The 17,439-nt window shown below is 39.2% G+C and overlaps 1 protein-coding gene across 2 annotated transcripts in view; it reads right to left on the reverse strand.

Moving 5' to 3' along the window:
• Positions 1-17,439, reverse strand: part of phf2 (PHD finger protein 2) — a 39,591-nt gene that overhangs the window by 7,531 nt on the left and 14,621 nt on the right. For both annotated transcript variants that reach the window (XM_039798436.1, XM_039798435.1), the window contains exons 5-16: positions 15,556-15,697; positions 15,262-15,448; positions 14,493-14,655; positions 13,385-13,472; positions 12,857-12,963; positions 10,836-10,927; positions 10,658-10,747; positions 9,144-9,488; positions 8,887-9,003; positions 5,665-5,780; positions 5,304-5,482; positions 1,770-1,837 (exon numbers count right to left, since the gene is read on the reverse strand). In XM_039798436.1, coding sequence (XP_039654370.1) covers positions 1,770-1,837; positions 5,304-5,482; positions 5,665-5,780; positions 8,887-9,003; positions 9,144-9,488; positions 10,658-10,747; positions 10,836-10,927; positions 12,857-12,963; positions 13,385-13,472; positions 14,493-14,655; positions 15,262-15,448; positions 15,556-15,697 — 1,694 coding nt within the window. The remainder of the gene's footprint in view (positions 1-1,769; positions 1,838-5,303; positions 5,483-5,664; positions 5,781-8,886; positions 9,004-9,143; positions 9,489-10,657; positions 10,748-10,835; positions 10,928-12,856; positions 12,964-13,384; positions 13,473-14,492; positions 14,656-15,261; positions 15,449-15,555; positions 15,698-17,439) is intronic.

The following is a 17,439-nucleotide window of genomic DNA, read 5'->3' on the forward strand; positions in this document are numbered from 1 at the left end:
AATAGATTCACATCTCTCCTTTAAAGCCCATATTGAAAAATTATGTAAAATAATCAAGTTTAATCTCGCAAATTTCCGCTCAATTCGAAATGAGATGTCAACAGAAGCTGCAAATATTTTTCTACATTTCATGATTTTCAGCCACTTTAACTACTGCCTAACAAGTTGGTCTCAAGCAAGTCAGAGTGCAAAAAGACCTTTGGAAACATTATATAAACAAGCCATTAAAGTCATGGACAAAAAACCAATGCACTATCATCACTGTGCAATAAAAAAAAAACACAGCCTTTTAAACTGGGACAGTATTCATAAGTTTGTAGATCTGAGTCTCATATACAAAGTAACACATGATTTGGCCCCAGCTCTTCTGGCAGAGTTCATCAGCCAAAGAAACATGTCAGAGCGCGTTACTCGAGGCTCTGCAAGAGGGGACTGTGTCATCCCTTTGCGCACGAACACTTTAAGTCGCTCGGCCTGGTCAGTGAAGGGCGCTGCTGAATGGAATTCAATACCTGAGGAGGTTAAACAGCTCACCACTTACAAGGCCTTTACAAAAAAATTTAAAATTTGGCTCATTAATAATTATGTCTGCCAACATTAAAAGTCGAGCCTATCAAGTTGTATTATATATTTTATACACCTCTGTTTTTTTAACATGTTTTTTGTGTGTTTTAATATTTTAACAGGTACAGTGTACCTTAAGTATTTTACATTGTCATTTATATTGTAGTTATCAATTTGCCATAGATTTGTAAATGTTTCTTCATGTTTGTATTTTAATGCTTCTTTTACATCTTGGCCAGGGGACTACAGATGAAAAATAGCCTTTTGGCTAATTCTGGCTTTTTTAACCATGTTTGTTCATGTGTTTTATGAAATTGCACTCTCCCCTTTTAAATAAACCAATAAAACAAAGAACAAAGGCGGAAAAGCCCAATGAAAGAAAAATGTATACTCATATATATATATATATATATATATATATAATATATATATATATACACAGTACAGGCCAAAACTTTGGACACACCTTCTCATTCAATGTGTTTCTTTATTTTCATGACTATTTATATTGTAGATTCTCACTGAAGGCATCAAAACTATGAATGAACACATATGGAATTATGTACTTAACAAAAAAGTGTGAAATAACTGAAAACATGTCTTATATTTTAGATTCTTCAAAGTAGCCACCCTTTGCTTTTTTTGATAGCGCTGCAAACCCTTGGTGTTCTCTCAATGAGCTTCATGAGGTAGTCACCTGAAATGGTTTTCACTTCACAGGTGTGCTTTGTCAGGGTTAATTAATGGAATTTTTTCCCTTATTAATAAAAAAGCAAAGGGTGGCTACTTTGAAGAATCTAAAATATAAGACATGTTTTCAGTTATTTCACACTTTTTAGTTAAGTACATAATTCCATATGTGTTCATTCATAGTTTTGATGCCTTTAGTGAGAATCTACAATGTAAATAGTTCTGAAAATAAAAAGGAAACGCATTGAATGAGAAGGTGTGTCCAAACTTTTGGCCTGTACTGTATATTCCAATTTGATCTACCTAGGCGGGTCTCAATCTACCAGGATGGGTGCCAGAGAAGAACCCATGTATGGGACACTGGTTGTCAGTGTCAGGATCCCACAGTTTCCTTATTCTTCTTAAAGACAGTTTTTCGGTTCAGCAGCTAATAAAAACTGGAATATTAGCTCTTAGCGTCACAACATTTGATTATGGTCAAGGCCATTAGTCTAAAATGATGTCGTGATACATACCTTGGTCACCAAGGGTTGGAACTTTGGTTTCTTGGCTGGCTGAATGGGTTCTTTGATGTCTGACAAAACTGGGAAGAAAAATGCATTTATTGAGCAATAAAACTAAGTTGTTAATCAAAATATTGTTTCATTTGTAGGGCTGGGTATCAGTGCTAATACAATACCTGATCCCCGGTATTCACAACAAAACAATACTTAAAGGTCCCATGGCGTGAAAACTTTACTTTATGAGGTTTTTTAAACATTAATATGCGTTCCCCCAGCCTGCCTATGGTCCCCCAGTGGCTAGAAATGGAGATAGGTGTAAACCGAGCCCTGGATATCCTGCTCTGCCTTTGAGAAAATGAAAGCTCAGATGGGCCGATCTGGAATCTTGCTCCTTATTAGGTCATAAGATCTGGAACAAGGCTGGTTTTAACCCTTTTTATGTACCCAAATATACCAAAATGCTTAATGCATTAGTATTTATTAGTATCCTGCCCTGTAAAGCGACTTTGAGTCCATGAAAAGCGCTATATAAATTCAATTTATTATTATTTATATATACACGTTTGTATATACATACACGTAAGTAAAATAAATTCCCTCATTTCAACAAAAGGAATTCACAAAAATACTTTTTGAAGGTGTGGAAACCACTTTTGATATCGCTTGATGAGACCTAAATGTCCGATTTGTGTGTTTGCTGCTATGCTACGCCCTAAAGCCCAGTTCAGACCAAAGATTCGCGACGAGACGAAACCGCTTTAGAACGTCGCAGGGAAAAGTTGCAACGACTCAGCTGTTCAAGTCTCCAGAGGCTGGTTTTAGAACGCAAGAGACGTCTCCTGTTTCAACAGCCAATAGAGATTCAACTGGTAAAGTCAGCAATAAACTACAGAAATTAAATGATCCATAATCCATTTTATTTTTATGTTACAAACAGCTGGTCGTACACAGACGAAACAAATGATATATCCAGCTACAAAAAAGCCTAAAAGTCGGAAGTTAGACATTGTTATGGAGATGATACACCGTCTCATCTCGTTTCATTGGTGTGAACTGGCAGCTTTCAGAATGCTGCAGACCGGCTTGTTGCAAGAAGTTGCAAGTTTCAACTTGTCTCGTCGCCAATCTTTGGTCTGAACTGGGCTTTAATCTGAGCATGCTGTGATCTTGCACTCTGATACTTTGGCAGCCCTCCACCTATGTGTGTGTGTGTGTGTGTGTGTGTGTGTGTGTGGTCTGTTTTGCTTTTTTTTATTGCTGTCTTGTCTAGTTTATTGTGTGACTGTTATGAGAAAAATTGAAAATAAAGTATAAAAAAAGAACAAAATAAAAATAAAAAATTCCCTCATATAGACCCAATCACAATGTTTGTTTACAATAACTTCCAGGTACAAATCTCCTGCACCTGTACATACAATTGAACTGCGCTGAGCAAACTAGGACGAGGAACAACTGGATCTACTCTCATCTCATTCAACACTTTCACTAACATTAGGTTGGAGAAAATGACACCACCCAAACTATCAGTCAGTCGGACCGGCGGTGACATGTGGTTTATCAAAGATGCTAGAAAAGCAACACAGGACAGGAAATAAACACAGCAGAGACCCTAGATAGGTGGGACCTCCGTGTTTAACTATATAGCTTTAAACGTTACAGTTATCGCTGAAAATGACAACAGAAATAAACAATGTTTGCCGATTCCACATATCTCCGCAAATCAACTGTTATTTGCCTGCCTGGAAGTGATTTTTGGTTATTATACAACAAGTAGATCCGACCAGATAATCTGATCGGTCAACTAGACATTTAGAACGTGCTCAAATCAGCATGACAGCACACACCCAGAGCTATTTCAGCACACCGGGCGCATCACTTTAAATATCACTCCGCCATTTCTCTGTCAACATTACGGAGTTGAATTAAAAAAACTGTTTAAAAACATTTGTATTCATTTTAGTAATGCAGGAACCACAGTGGAACACACAAAAGCTCTCCAACCAGTATATAAAGTGATTCATCGGGTTAAACGACTTATTTGTTACAACGCACTGAAGTTAACCTTCACTGGATATGTTAGGATCAGCTGTGCTGGTGACGGCCTATCTAGAAAATAGCTGCTAAATGTGATTTTTGCGGACGTACAGGAAAAAATTCATTCAGAAGATATCTTAGTTACAACAAGATTAAGCTAGCAAAGCAGTTTTGTGTTTATATGTGGCGGCTGTGGCTCAGTGGTAAAGCGGTAGTCCCATGTCGAAGTGTCCTTGGGCAAGACACTAAACCCTGAGTTGCCCCCTATACTGCGCCATACGAGTCTGATGAGTAGGTGGCACCTTGTACGGCACCCTTGGCCACAGCGTATGAATGTGTGTAAATTGTGAATGGTTCCTGTACTATGTAAAAGCGCTTTGAGTAGTCATTAAGACTAGAAAAGTGCTATATAAAAACAGTCCATTTACATATGTGCGGTAGTTATTCAGTTTGGGAAGTCCAATGATCTCAACAAAGTTAGCTGCTGGCTGTCTCTGTTGTTAATGTTTGAAGTTCACGGACATTTAGTATCTAAATCTATCCAGGAAAATATATTTTTTTCAGCAGATATCTAAGTTATAACAGGATAGAGCTAGCAAAGCAGGGTGTTTATATTTGTGCTAATTATTCTGTTTGGGAAAGCCCACGATTTCTACAAAGCTAACGTTAGCTTAAGTCAGCTAACTAACGTTTTACAGGGACAGGAAATTGTCTCTGTTGTTAATGTTTGAAGTTCGTGGATGTTTAGTATCTAAATCTATCCAGGGAAAAAAAATAATTTCAGCAGATATCTAAGTTATAACAGGATAGAGCTAGCAAAGCAGTTTGGTGTTTATATTTGCGCTAATTATTCAGTTTGGGGAAATCCCACGATCTCTACAAAGCTAACGTTATCTTAAGTTAGCTGCTGGCTAACGTTTTACAGGGACAGGAATTTGTCTCTGTTGTTTGAAGTTCGTGGACGTTTAAGTATCTAACTGTATCCAGGGAAATACTATTTTTTTCAGCAGATATCTAAGTTATAACAGGATAGATATAGCAAAGCAGTTTGGTGTTTATATTTGCGCTATTATTGCACATTATTCAGTTTGGGAAATCCCACGATCTCTACAAAGCTAACGTTAGCTTAAGTTGACTGGCTGATTAAACAGGGAGGGACTAGAAATCGTCTCTGTTGCTTTTTATTTTTTATTTTGAGAGGGAATTGCCCCACAATATGAATACAGTTGGTAACTTCAGTGATGCTTACCAATCTCCTAGCCGCATTACTGTCGTGCCAATAATGACGTTGAATCAACCTTCTCGTGTAATATTGCTTAAGTGAAACATCGTGGTGATTTAGTCTATAGACCAGGAAATATTGGATCAAAGAATGAGCAGATCTAATAATCTGACCAATTCACTGTTGATTTTTCAAAACATTTCTACAGACACATTTTTACATCAACAAAGAAAAAGTGTTGAGGTTTGAGGATAGTATTAATAAACTGAAACACTACACTAAATACTCACAGGACAGATCTCTCTTGACGGTGTTCTTTTTCCGCCTGATGGGGAATTCGTCAATCTTCAGTTCCCCCTCATCTGAGACGTACTCATACTCGTCTCTCACTGGTTTGGTTTTGTCCTCTTTTAGGTTTTGTAATGATCCAAAAACACTTGAGTTGGTCTGAGGTTTCAGCGTCTTGGAGCTGAAGAGGAAACCACAGGACAATAAGGGAGTGATACAAGGCTCAGTCTAATGGGCATGGTGCTGATAGCCACATAGCTCCATAATCACCATAATACACCACAGGAGAAGGTTAACATGCTCTCCTCTCCGAAGAACTTTCATGAAACGTTTGTATGGTAATCCCAGCCATTCCATACATACCCAAGCATTTTCTTGTGAGACATAGTAAAGCTGAATCTGTCCTTATTGCCCAACAGCGGCGTTCTGTCAAATTTGCACTCTTCCTCCATTTTCAGCAGGGAATCGGGTTTACTGTTCTGTAAAATTCAAAAAGAATGAAATCACCATGTTAACTAAGCACACAACAGCATCTTTAGTGACAAACTTACTCCTTCAGATTTCAGTCCTGGTTGATTTAGAATTTATATTTGAGTGAAAACAATGGAATCATGCTGAGAGCATAGAAACAGGATGCATCTCATTCTGTTTCTATAGACTGGAGTCTTGTTGTTGATACATGAGCTTCAAATGTTCAGAATTGTGTGCATAGTTCCATTTGTGTGTATACAATGGAGAAGAACTGTTCACACTTGGCGTCTTTTATTAAGCTGCCAGCATCTGTTTTAAATTATAATCCTATGGAGTAAACCGTGTTTTCAAAAAAGTCCTGAGCACTCTTTTAAATGCCATCGCTGACTTCTTTTCTGCAGCTCGGAGCGTGTTTTTGAAGTTGAAAGAAGTTCAACTTTTCTGAAAAAAACACCCTACATCAAGCCATTCTTTGACAGCCGACTAATGACAAGCGGAGTAGCCAGACCTGTCGTTTCCATAACAACAAGAAAAAATGGAGTCGGAGCACAGTGAGTTATATGGTTTGACCGGGTGCTCTGTGTACAGGGAACTCTCTAGCTCGCTCTACCTCTTTGTTTTATTTAACGTTAGCACCTCTCTCTCTCTCTGTTCTTTCTCTAGCTCGCTCTACCTCTTTGTTCTATCTAACGTTAGCACCTCTCTCTATCTCTCTGTTCTTTCTCTAGCTCGCACCACCACTTTGTTTTATCTAACGTTAGCACCGCTCTCTCTCTCTCTGTTCTTTCTCTAGCTCACTCCACCACTTTGTTTTATCTAACGTTAGCACCTCTCTCTCTCTCTCTTTCTCTATCTCGCTCTCTGTTCTTTTTCTAGCTCGCTCCACCTCTTTTTTTATCTAACGTTAGCACCTCTTCTCTCTCTCTCTGTTCTTTTTCTAGCTCGCTCCACCACTTTGTTTTATCTAACGTTAGCACCTCTCTCTCTGTTCTTTCTCTAGCTCGCTCCACCACTTTGTTTTATATGACGTTAGCTTTAGCACCGCTCCACATAGCGCTCTAGGATACTGTAGCAGTAGCTGTTGTTATAGCAACAAAAGACGCTCTCGGCTGATATTTGGAAACAAAACGCTGCCAGCTTCTGTTTTTTACTACAAAAGCGCCCTAGTCAACTTTTTCTTGTCAAAAAAGAGCCAGTTTCAGAGAAATGTCACGCCAGACACCCAGTTGGTAATAATGCAAATATATAAATCTTCAATACTTTCATCAGTGGGCCATATGCTCAATCAACATTGTGGTACGTCCTTGAGTGATAGGTAGAGACTTAACAGACATTCAAATAAAAAAATAATTCCAGATTACAGCAGCATTGATCAATATTTCTTATATTAAAAATAGCTCAAATGACTAAGTGTAATGTTAAAGAGAGCCGAGCCACAGCTCAGTTTCTCAGCTCTGGTCTGGTTTCTAGCAGCAACAGCAGTTATGAGTGAATAAAATATGAGCTGCTCACAGACACAGTCAGAGACGAGCTAGTAAAGCCAGCGGAGCATTTAGCAGCTAAAAAGACCAAGGTTTTCCTCAGAAACATGGCTCCCAATAAGTGCTAATGTCACTCTATGTTTGCCAACATGTTTTATAAGGTGATGATATGTCAAATGTGTTTACAGCTTATCAATATATATATATATATATATATATATATATATATATATATATATATATATATATAATATATATTGATATATATCTGGGTCACAACAACCTAAAAGAAACCTTTTCAGATTTCCAAAATGTGGCTTCAACCCTGCTTGTATTACATTTAATAATCTGCACATTTTCTTCCTGTTTAAGTATTTTGACTCCCCAAATGAACTCAATTATAAACTCAAATGATCAGTGTGTCATCTTTTCAACACTATGGCTCCCTTCCACTTATTCTATTGAATCATAATTATACAAAACCCCTGCTAGGAATAAGGATAAATACTGTAGCTGCAATGAACTGAAATCGACGTTATCTAGTCAAGACGTGTTCAGATTTGAATGCCTGGTATTAGACGGAGAGTAAAAAAACATATGAGCAGTACTTGTCTAATCAATTAATGATATTCACTCATGACATATTTAAACTAAACCACATTTACTAAGAGGAATGCAACACTGCTGCCATAAAAAAAAATCACCATTGAGCAGACTGTGTAATTAACTGAAATCCAAGAATATACATTTTCAAATATTCACTCCACAACCACTTTGACTTCTAAATTAAAGGCATGTGACAACGCGGCGTAACCTGAAACCGTCTCCTGCATTCTTGTAATGGACAGTAAGGTACAGTGGAGGCCTAACTGCCCTGCACACGACACAGAGGAGCTCTCCAGTGACCTTGGTAAACATCTAACAGGGTCTCCACTCCATCTGCAAATGTTTGGCCCGATGGGAAGGCGCAGTTGGATGGAGATCTACAGGCATTCCACAGCAGTTTAAGTTTTCCATGAAACCAAAGCCCTCCAATGTCTTAAAATTACACTTTTGCTCCAAAAACCCTCCCCCTGTTTTTCAGCAATAACGATACAACAAGCTTTTTTTTTCTTTTTTTTTTTTAAAGATGAGGGCATATGTAAATACTTAGAAGGAGGGCAGTGGATATGGACGTGGTGTAATTCCATTAGGTAAACTCTGGGAGGGAGGCTGGATGTTTCCCTGATGAGCTGCAGGCCTCCAATGTGCGACTTGGCCACATCATTATTTTTGCTGATTGCTTTGAAGTGAAGTGTGCAAATCCCTTATGGATGGTCTGACATTTTTTTTTCTGTTCAGCTGTTCAGCTTGTGACTTCCACAACAGTTTGGGCCTTCTTTTTTTGTATAAGATTATTTTTTGGGCATTTTCAGCCTTTATTCTGATAGGATAGCAGACAAAAGGAAAGGGGAGAGAGAGGGGGAATGACATGCAGCAAAGGGCCGCAGGTCGGAGTCGAACCTGGGCCCGCTGCATGGAGGAGTAAACCTCCTCCACATATGGGGCCCGCTCTACCAACTGAGCTCTCCGGGCGCCCGAGCCTTCTTTAATAGGACTGTGATATTATTTAACTGAGCTGAGATGCTCTTACCTTATACTTCCATTTTGCTTCAGTCTTGTTTTTATTCTGCTCTCTGATTTCAAACTTCTCCATGTTGTTCTGCTTCGATATTTCCTTCTCCGATATGCTCAGGACGTTCTTAACAGCCTGAAGGGAGACACAACTATTATTAAGAGTAACAACAGTATGGGTTGCTTTTACTATTCTGCATATGTGGTTACATTTGACAAGCTTTCCGCTGGAAGGGATGCGACATCCGCTCACATTTCCATCTACAGTACACTCACCTTCATCTTTTTCGGCTGGTCCATTTTACTCAAGATGTCTTTCGCATGGGACTCAAGGGCTGCGAAGCTGGAGGGTTTAGGAGGCGGCGAGGACTCTTTTGCTTTCTTCGCTTTCTTCTTTCCTCCTTCCTTGACCTTCGGCACCTTCGGAGGTTTGGGCATCTTTGGGGGTTTGGGAGGCTTGGGGGGTTTGGGGGGTTTGGAAGCTTTCTTTCTGGGTTTCTCTCTGCTGGGCGAGGGGACATGGGCCGGGGAGACGGGCTCTTCGGGCTCTGAGTGGGTGGACGGGGGCTCCTCCACCGGTACCTTCACGCTGGGCTCACTCTTAATGGCTTTTGTTGCATTCTAGAAGTGAAAGCAGGGAATGCAATGTGTGAAGCAAGCTATCATTTTGTAATCTGCAATTTAAGCCTCTCTGAACCAGGGCTGAAATGATTAGTTCGTTGATCAATTAGTTGATTGCATTTTTGTTTTAAATAACTAAATAAAGGCATTATTTATTTATTTTAAGTAACAAAAAGGTGACCGGAGGCATCACTCACATCACTCTGGTACCTTGTGATTGCCATTTGTCATGCAATAAATGGTTACCAAAAAAAAAAAGAGATTAATTGAGATTTTATTTATATCGCAAAGTTTGACACTAGTTCACCTGCTGGAGAAGCTAACATTAATGTTAGTACAGGACTATCATGTCACCGATTATATTATGATAAATATAAACCTATCATGTGTTGTCCATAACAGGGTCAGATTTCTCTGAATTTCCTTCATACTGCCTTGAAATTAATAAATTCAAAAATGTCATTATTTTCTTTTCTTCTCTCTTTTTTTTTTAAACGGCTTCCACTCTTCAAAAAGATAACCTTTTAACATCAGCATAAAGTTGGATGCTACTATCTTTCACGTTAGTTTATAAAAGACTGACGATAAAGTTATATTTGCCTGGTACGACTTGAACTTTGCTTTTTCTGTGTGGCTTTCTTGCTGAACGTTAACTTTCATACTTTTGTGACAGCAAAGGAAGTGGCGCACCTGTCACCCGGCTCTCTTCCCGTGCAATTTCTAAAGCTACAAGTAGAGTAGCTAAAACACTAAGGTCTGTCCTGTGGGTCAAAGGAGAATAAAGCCATGGGGTCACTAAAATGAAAAGGGTTCATCCTCTGGGGAGCGGGAATATTCTGTATGTAATATTTTGTGTGCAAAGATGACATAGGGAACTGATTTTGGCAGTGAAGGAAAGTCCATAAAAAACATTGAATATCCACAGTCATTAGTTTTCAAAGGTAACCTGACATATGTTGCTTTGGTGCTCCAACAAAAGTCATCATAAATATCTAGTAGCCATGATCGCAGTCTAAACAGTAATGAGTTAGACTCTCAGATCGCACATCGGAACATCACTGTGTTGACGTAAAAACATTGAAACGGTCCTTTCTTACTGCCGAGTAAAAGTACCTGAAACCTTTTGGGGAACGGTTGATCATGTTATTGCCAAAATGAAATGGGGATACCTCTGACAGTCTGATCTCTTTGGCAAGATCCTTAATGAGCTGTGATGGTTTCATGTTCTCTGGAAGCTCGTCTTCATGTTCCAAGAGTGCCTATCACGAGAAAAACAAACACGACTGTCATCACTTTTAATAACAGTTTGGATGGACAACTGACACACGCATCCTTACGTGTCCATACCTGCTTTTTAGTCCAAGCTCTGAAGGCTCCATTGATGATTTTGGCACCATGTATCAGGTATGGGGCTGGTTGCTTATTTGCTTTATGTAAACCTGCAGAAAAAAGTAAACACAAATGTTAGCATTGAATAAATCCTGACTTTTAAACTTTGAGAAGTCAAGATCATTAACTACAGATGTAACTGAGTAAGCCTCTCACAAACAAAAGACCAGCTGAGCTGACACAGAGACACTGTGTCAAGTTATTGGATTGTGTCAACTGTGTGTTTGGACAAACTGTCCTGCTCCCAGAATCAACCAGAGCTGAGCTCCCAAACAGCCAAGTAGACATGTTAAGCCCAGTTCAGACCAAAGAGTTGCGAGACGAGACCATTTTAGAACGGAGGCTCGACAAAGGCGAACACAGTATGTGGTCACGCGAGCTAGAGAGAGACTGAAGAGAGGGTGTGGCGTTAGAACAGAGCCGCGAATCAGAGAAATAAAACGCACTTTTCGCCGATTCATCACTAGAAATGTAACCGTAGCGAGCGTCTCACTATCGCTAACGTTATCCACATTCATATTTAGACGCAACAAATGATATATCCAGCTACAGAAAAGCCTACGAAGAAGAGTCGTTGCTATGGACATGACACCGTCTTGTCTCATTGGTGTCAATTGTCTCATATATATATATATATATATATATATATATATATATATATATATGTATATATATGTATATATATGTATATATATATATGTATATATATATATATATATATACAGGATATACGTCTGTTTGATTTACAACCCAATGATGTCAGTGTGGCACAAGAGGAAAAATACTTCATTACATGTCATGTAGCTAACGCTCTTATCCACAGCAACTTACAATTGCTATATATGTCAGAGGTTGCACACCTCTGGAGCAACTAGGTGTTAAGTGTCTTGCTCAGAGACACATTGATTGATCTATCACAGGGGGAATCAAACCCAGGTCTCCCACGCCAAAGGCACATGGAATATCCACTGTGCCATCGCCACTCTTCCTGACTGCTTTCTGTATTTATTGGTCATCATCAGCTACAACAGTGAACTGCATTTCCCAGGTGTACGTGAAGAAAGGTCCATAAGGAGCTTTCCCCTAAGCATATTTTAAAAAGTAAAAATAAAGTAAATTTTCGGTTTAAACTATAAAGACTGCTAAGATGTTTTTAAGAATTGTGATTAAAATAGTTTTTGCAGTTTTTGCAGGTCTGGACAAACTTTGTAATGCCTTATTTGTTTCTACATGAACTCAAACATTATGTGTTATTTGTTAGCCGACATATTCACAGATACAGATACCAATATGGCTGCAACAAGCGAATATCGGCCAGACAACTGATCCACATGATGACTCACCAGTTCAAATTCAGCTGCCTTAATGTGGATTTCCTTTTTTTTTTTTTTTTTTAGTTTAATGGCAGAAAAACACAGTCTGAATACCTGAGTAGCTATATCAACTGAACCAAAACAGGAAAGTATTAATACCATCAAGGCAAAATAGCAGCAGCCGTGAAGTGAGTCTGAAAGAGCTGACCTTAAAGTTAGAAAGAATTATGGTATATTGTGGTTTAGAAGTACACGCACACGCACGCACACACACACACACACACACACACACACACACACACACACACACACACACACACACACACACACACACAAGAAAATAGTGGAAACATAAACAGCCAGCTGAGGGGAGTTTAAACACTGGCTCGTAATGGAGCAAGTGATTCTAGCTGGGCCAAACCTTTTGAAGCTAATCATCTGTGAACTCTGCGATTCACCGATTTAATGACTGAAATAATATTAGAGCATCCAGCTCCTCATCTGTGCAGCAGACATGCAGCCGGACTCAGATTCTGACACTGTTTGTGTTTTCTCTGCTCTCACGCATTCTTCTGGAGAAATTATAAGTTAAATGGAGGATGTAAGTTTACAAAAAAAAAAGAAACCCATATTTAATCTTTACATACATCAAATATGAGAGTGTACCTTTGAATCGCTCGAGGAGATGTCGTCCCACGTACCAGCACGCCGTCTCAAAGTTGGGGAAGGGGGTGAGAGTTTTGACCTTTAGCCGCTTCTCGATTTCATACGCTCTGTCGAGAGGAAACCAGGATGTTTCAGCTAAACATCGCCATGCATTACCCACAAACCCTGCCACTCACACATTTCATAAACAGTTTGGCGGAATTTGCAGCTAAATGTTTTTTTTTTTTTTTAAATGAGGACATAGTGGAAACTACTGAGTAAGATCAGCCAAGGCCAAATACGCAATGTCTTCACGTCCCACTAAATTCCCAAAATTAGGACAAGGTTGTCTGCAGGAGGAATGGTGAATCACAGCAATTACAATTTTTTTTAAAAATGGCACAAAAAAAACACAAGGACATAGAGCATAAAAGATGTTTTGTGTGTGTGTGTGTGTGTGTGTGTGTGTGTGTGTGTGTGTGTGTGTGTGTGTGTGTGTGTGTGTGTGTGTGTGTGTGTGTGTGTGTGTGTGTGTGTGTGTGTCCAGACCTCATCTGCATCTCCACACTGAGGTTGTGGACGAAGTGTCCAGAGAAGGCCAGGCAGTCAACCGGAGTCAGTATTGCATTGATCCAACCTGAGGAGACCGTCACATTTCAACCACCAGGATACTAAAAATATAAATTATTCAATATTTTTTATGAAAGAAAAATCATTATTATTACTTGGTATTACTTTCCCTTACCCACCTCAATATTCTATTGACCTTTTATTTATTTTTTTACACTTACTATTATTACCATTGTGCGAGATTTCAGACGCTTTTTCCAATTGAATAATTTGTTGATTGATTGACATGGGACCAACATGACCATGGTGTACAGAAGGTTGCTTTTGTCTGTCATCAGTTATTCCACTCATGCTTTCAATGCTGAAATAGGATTTTTTCACATCAACGTCGTGCAGTGCTTTGATTTGACCAAAAACCGACATCACTGTCTCGTTATTTTATCCATAAACAAAGATCTCAATTGATTTTTACACAACGTACGGTAGCTCAATAATGTGATAGAGAATGGCATCGATATCTCCTTCCCAAAACAGTTTCATAAATCCCAAAAGAAAACAAATACCATGCATGTTATTTCTATTTTAATCATTGTATTATTATTTTATTCATTTTAATGAATTAATGGGAACAGAAAAAATGGAGGGAAAAAAACCTTTGTTTTTGTAAAGTATTAAAGTATTTGAATCCCTCTAATTTCTCTTGAATTTAGCAGATATAAAGTTGGAAAATCAATGAATTGATTTGTCTCTAAAAGGTCACAATAGTGAACAAATGTCCAAAGGGACATCTTTAAATGATAATACATTTTAAGTGGTATAAAAAAGGGAAAAGAAGCTGGAAATATGTTGAGCATTTTTGCTTTAAAAAACAAAAATGATTAATCAATTCACAACAGTGAGAAATCATATAATTCTTTCAGTAGAGACATTATATCATATCATATTCCAAATACGTTCTACTGTGTGACTACAATATGTTAGGACTCCACCACAATTGAAAATCATTGTTTTGGAACGCACACAGCTACGGGTCAGCTGTGAAAGTGTGCCTTCGTTACATTATTGTAGTGTTTGATTCAGCTCTGACCTGATGGGATGAACAGAGTCTGGCCTTGCTTCAGAGTACATTTGTAACACTTGTCCACCTGGTCGGCAAAGAACATTTCGCTGTGATTGGACGATGATCTCCAGCGCTCGTACAGAGACAGGTTGGCAGACGTGGGCTTGATGAGGAAGAAGATCTTTTCTCCCTGCAGACACGAACACAGTCAGATTAGGTTTCATGGATTACAACCATTACTCAGAGCCAATTATATATATATATATATATTAGGGCTGGGTGATATGGAGAAAATCAGATATCGCAATATTCTTGTCCTAATACCTCAATGCGATATTGTAGGGTTGACAATTGGGGCTTTAACAAAATATCTTCACAATGAGATATTAGATAAATAATCTTCAGTAATGTAGATATAATGACTAAGACAACACTTAAGCCATTTACGATATTTGGATATCGTAATATCGTAATATGGCATCAGTGTTGTCTTTTCCTGGTTTTAAAGGCTGCATTACAGTGAAGTGATTTTCTGAACTTACCAGACTGTTGTAACTGTTCTATTATTTACCTTTACCCACTTAGTCATTATATCCACATTACTGATGATTATTTATCAAAAATCTCACTTTGTAAATATTTTGTGAAAACACCAATAGTCACTACAATACCGTTATATCGTTGTGGGATCGATATTGAGGTATTTGGGGGAAAATATCGTGATATTTGATTTTCTCCATATCGCCCAGCCCTGGTTCTGATTCAACATACTGGTCTAACCATAAGAGTGACAGACCTTTAGGACGTGGTACCAGACGGAGGCGCCACCGCACTCAATGTGGAAGTCTGTGTAGCTGTCTTTGACACAGATGAGACAGTATTTGGTGACTTTGGGCTTCCCGAGCAGAGCGTCATCAGGCCAGTAGTTCTCTACCCAAGACAATCGTCGCACAATCTGTGGACTCTCCACGATACTATTCATCCTGTCCCAGGAAAACAAAGACAAACAAAATGAGTACCAGGAGTTTTCCACACGGCCATCTTGACTCTGGCTTCATGTCAAACATCGGGCATCAGATTGAGTGCGCACCTTGCGTCAGAGAACTCCAGGTTGATGACATTTAACACTTTCTTTCTGTTTGTGCTGTAGTAATAATCCACAAACTCTTTGAGCTTCATCTTGCTGTCAGTCTGTTTGGTGACGTCTACGACGTCGACGCCGACATCAGGACCTGAGAGAGAGAAACAGAGGACACAGAGGACACGATCAAACAAGATGAAGAAAAACTAACCGCCTGCAAGCTAGTAAACTGTTCAACAGTAAACTGGTGAACAGTATGCTGTTGATATGCAGCACCGGTGCACAGCGGAAAAAAGAACAGTTGTGCCCCCTATTGAAAAGAAATTGTATAGTACATGTTTTATCTTGTGTTTCTTTTAAGGGGGGAATGTAATGAAGTGCAGTCACAAATATTAGATACAGTATTAATGAATTAAAACTCTCAGGATGTGCAAACACATTGCATACAAAGCATATGTTACGTCTTTATTTGTTCTTCCCTCTTCTATTGCTCATGCTCTTATTTTGAAAGCACTGCTGTGTACCTGAAGATATTCCTATGGATATTTATAGTAAGCAAAGTAAAGAAGCTTTGAAAATTAATAGTTGTGCTGGGAATAGCAATATATATATATAAATTTATTGTAGTATTACAGAGGTACTATTATTACTGCACTTACTACTGTGAGTACAGCAATAACAGTAGTAGTAAAGTCATACTACAGTTACTACAGTTACAGTCTCACATTGCCAACTCTATCTCCACAGCGCTGTGCAGTAAGGTCTGGCTACACCACAGATGCATTCTGGGATAGGAGGGAAAAAAAACTCTCTGGGTTGTATTACTTTAAACCAATCACAATCGTCTTGGGCGGCGCTAAGCTCCGGACGCAGTTGATCCAGACTATACTACAGTAGCTACACCAGCTGTAGTGCTAGTACACTAGTAGCAGTAATATCAGTTGTAGTGTAGTGTGGTAGTTGTAGGGATTATAGTAGACGTTGCTGTACTATTGTATTACTGTACTTAGTAATTACAGCTGTAATAGTAGCAAACAGCCAGTAGTATTGTTAATTGTGGCATAATGATTCATAGAGGTAAAGTGATAGTTTTAGTCATACCACTAATTCCTGTAATATTAACAGGAACAGTTCCAGGGCAGCAGCAGTGATGGTACAGGTCTAAGCAACACTACAGTATTAGTACTAGTACAGTGGAAGCATGAGCAGACACATTAGTGCTGATTACTGCAGTAACAGAGGCAACAGTTGCACTGGCAGCAGCAGTAGTAGTAAGCAGTGTGCTATACATGGATTTATTTGTGGCGACCCGCCACAATATCAACGTTGACCACCACATATTGATTTTTTTAAATATTTAAAATGAATAGATTCTTATTTCATTGTAGAGCTGTGCACATTGATTCGCTCAGCCCCTCCTTGTCCCTCTGTGTTTGAGACTCTCTCTGTTTGAACCCCGCGGCCGCCTCCTCTCTGTGCGCGGCTGCTTAGTCGGATTCAACGGAAGTACATTTCCAGGATAAAGCCTGATATCCGACGCTCCCTTCTCCTTCCTCTCTCTGTGTGTTGCCGTTCTCAAACTCTGTTCGCTTCGGGAAACAACAACGAACTTCGAGCTAGTAAGCTGAAGCAGGGTGCAAATGTTCCCCCAAAACAAGGTTCTTCCTGAGACTATCTAGCAGAGCCACCGTTGCTGCGTCCGGAGCTTAGCGCCGCCCAAGACCATTGTGATTGGTTTAAAAAATGTAAACAACCCAGAGCGTTTTTTTCCCCCCTTCTATCCCAGAATGCATCTGTGGTGTAGCCAGACCTTACTCCACAGTGCTGTGGAGATAGAGCTGGCAGTGCGAGACAAATGGCTGCTTGTCTCGCACTGTGTATCTATGGCAACGG

This window comes from Perca fluviatilis, chromosome 4 (genome assembly GCF_010015445.1).
Source record: "Perca fluviatilis chromosome 4, GENO_Pfluv_1.0, whole genome shotgun sequence".
Taxonomy (NCBI): domain Eukaryota; kingdom Metazoa; phylum Chordata; class Actinopteri; order Perciformes; family Percidae; genus Perca; species Perca fluviatilis.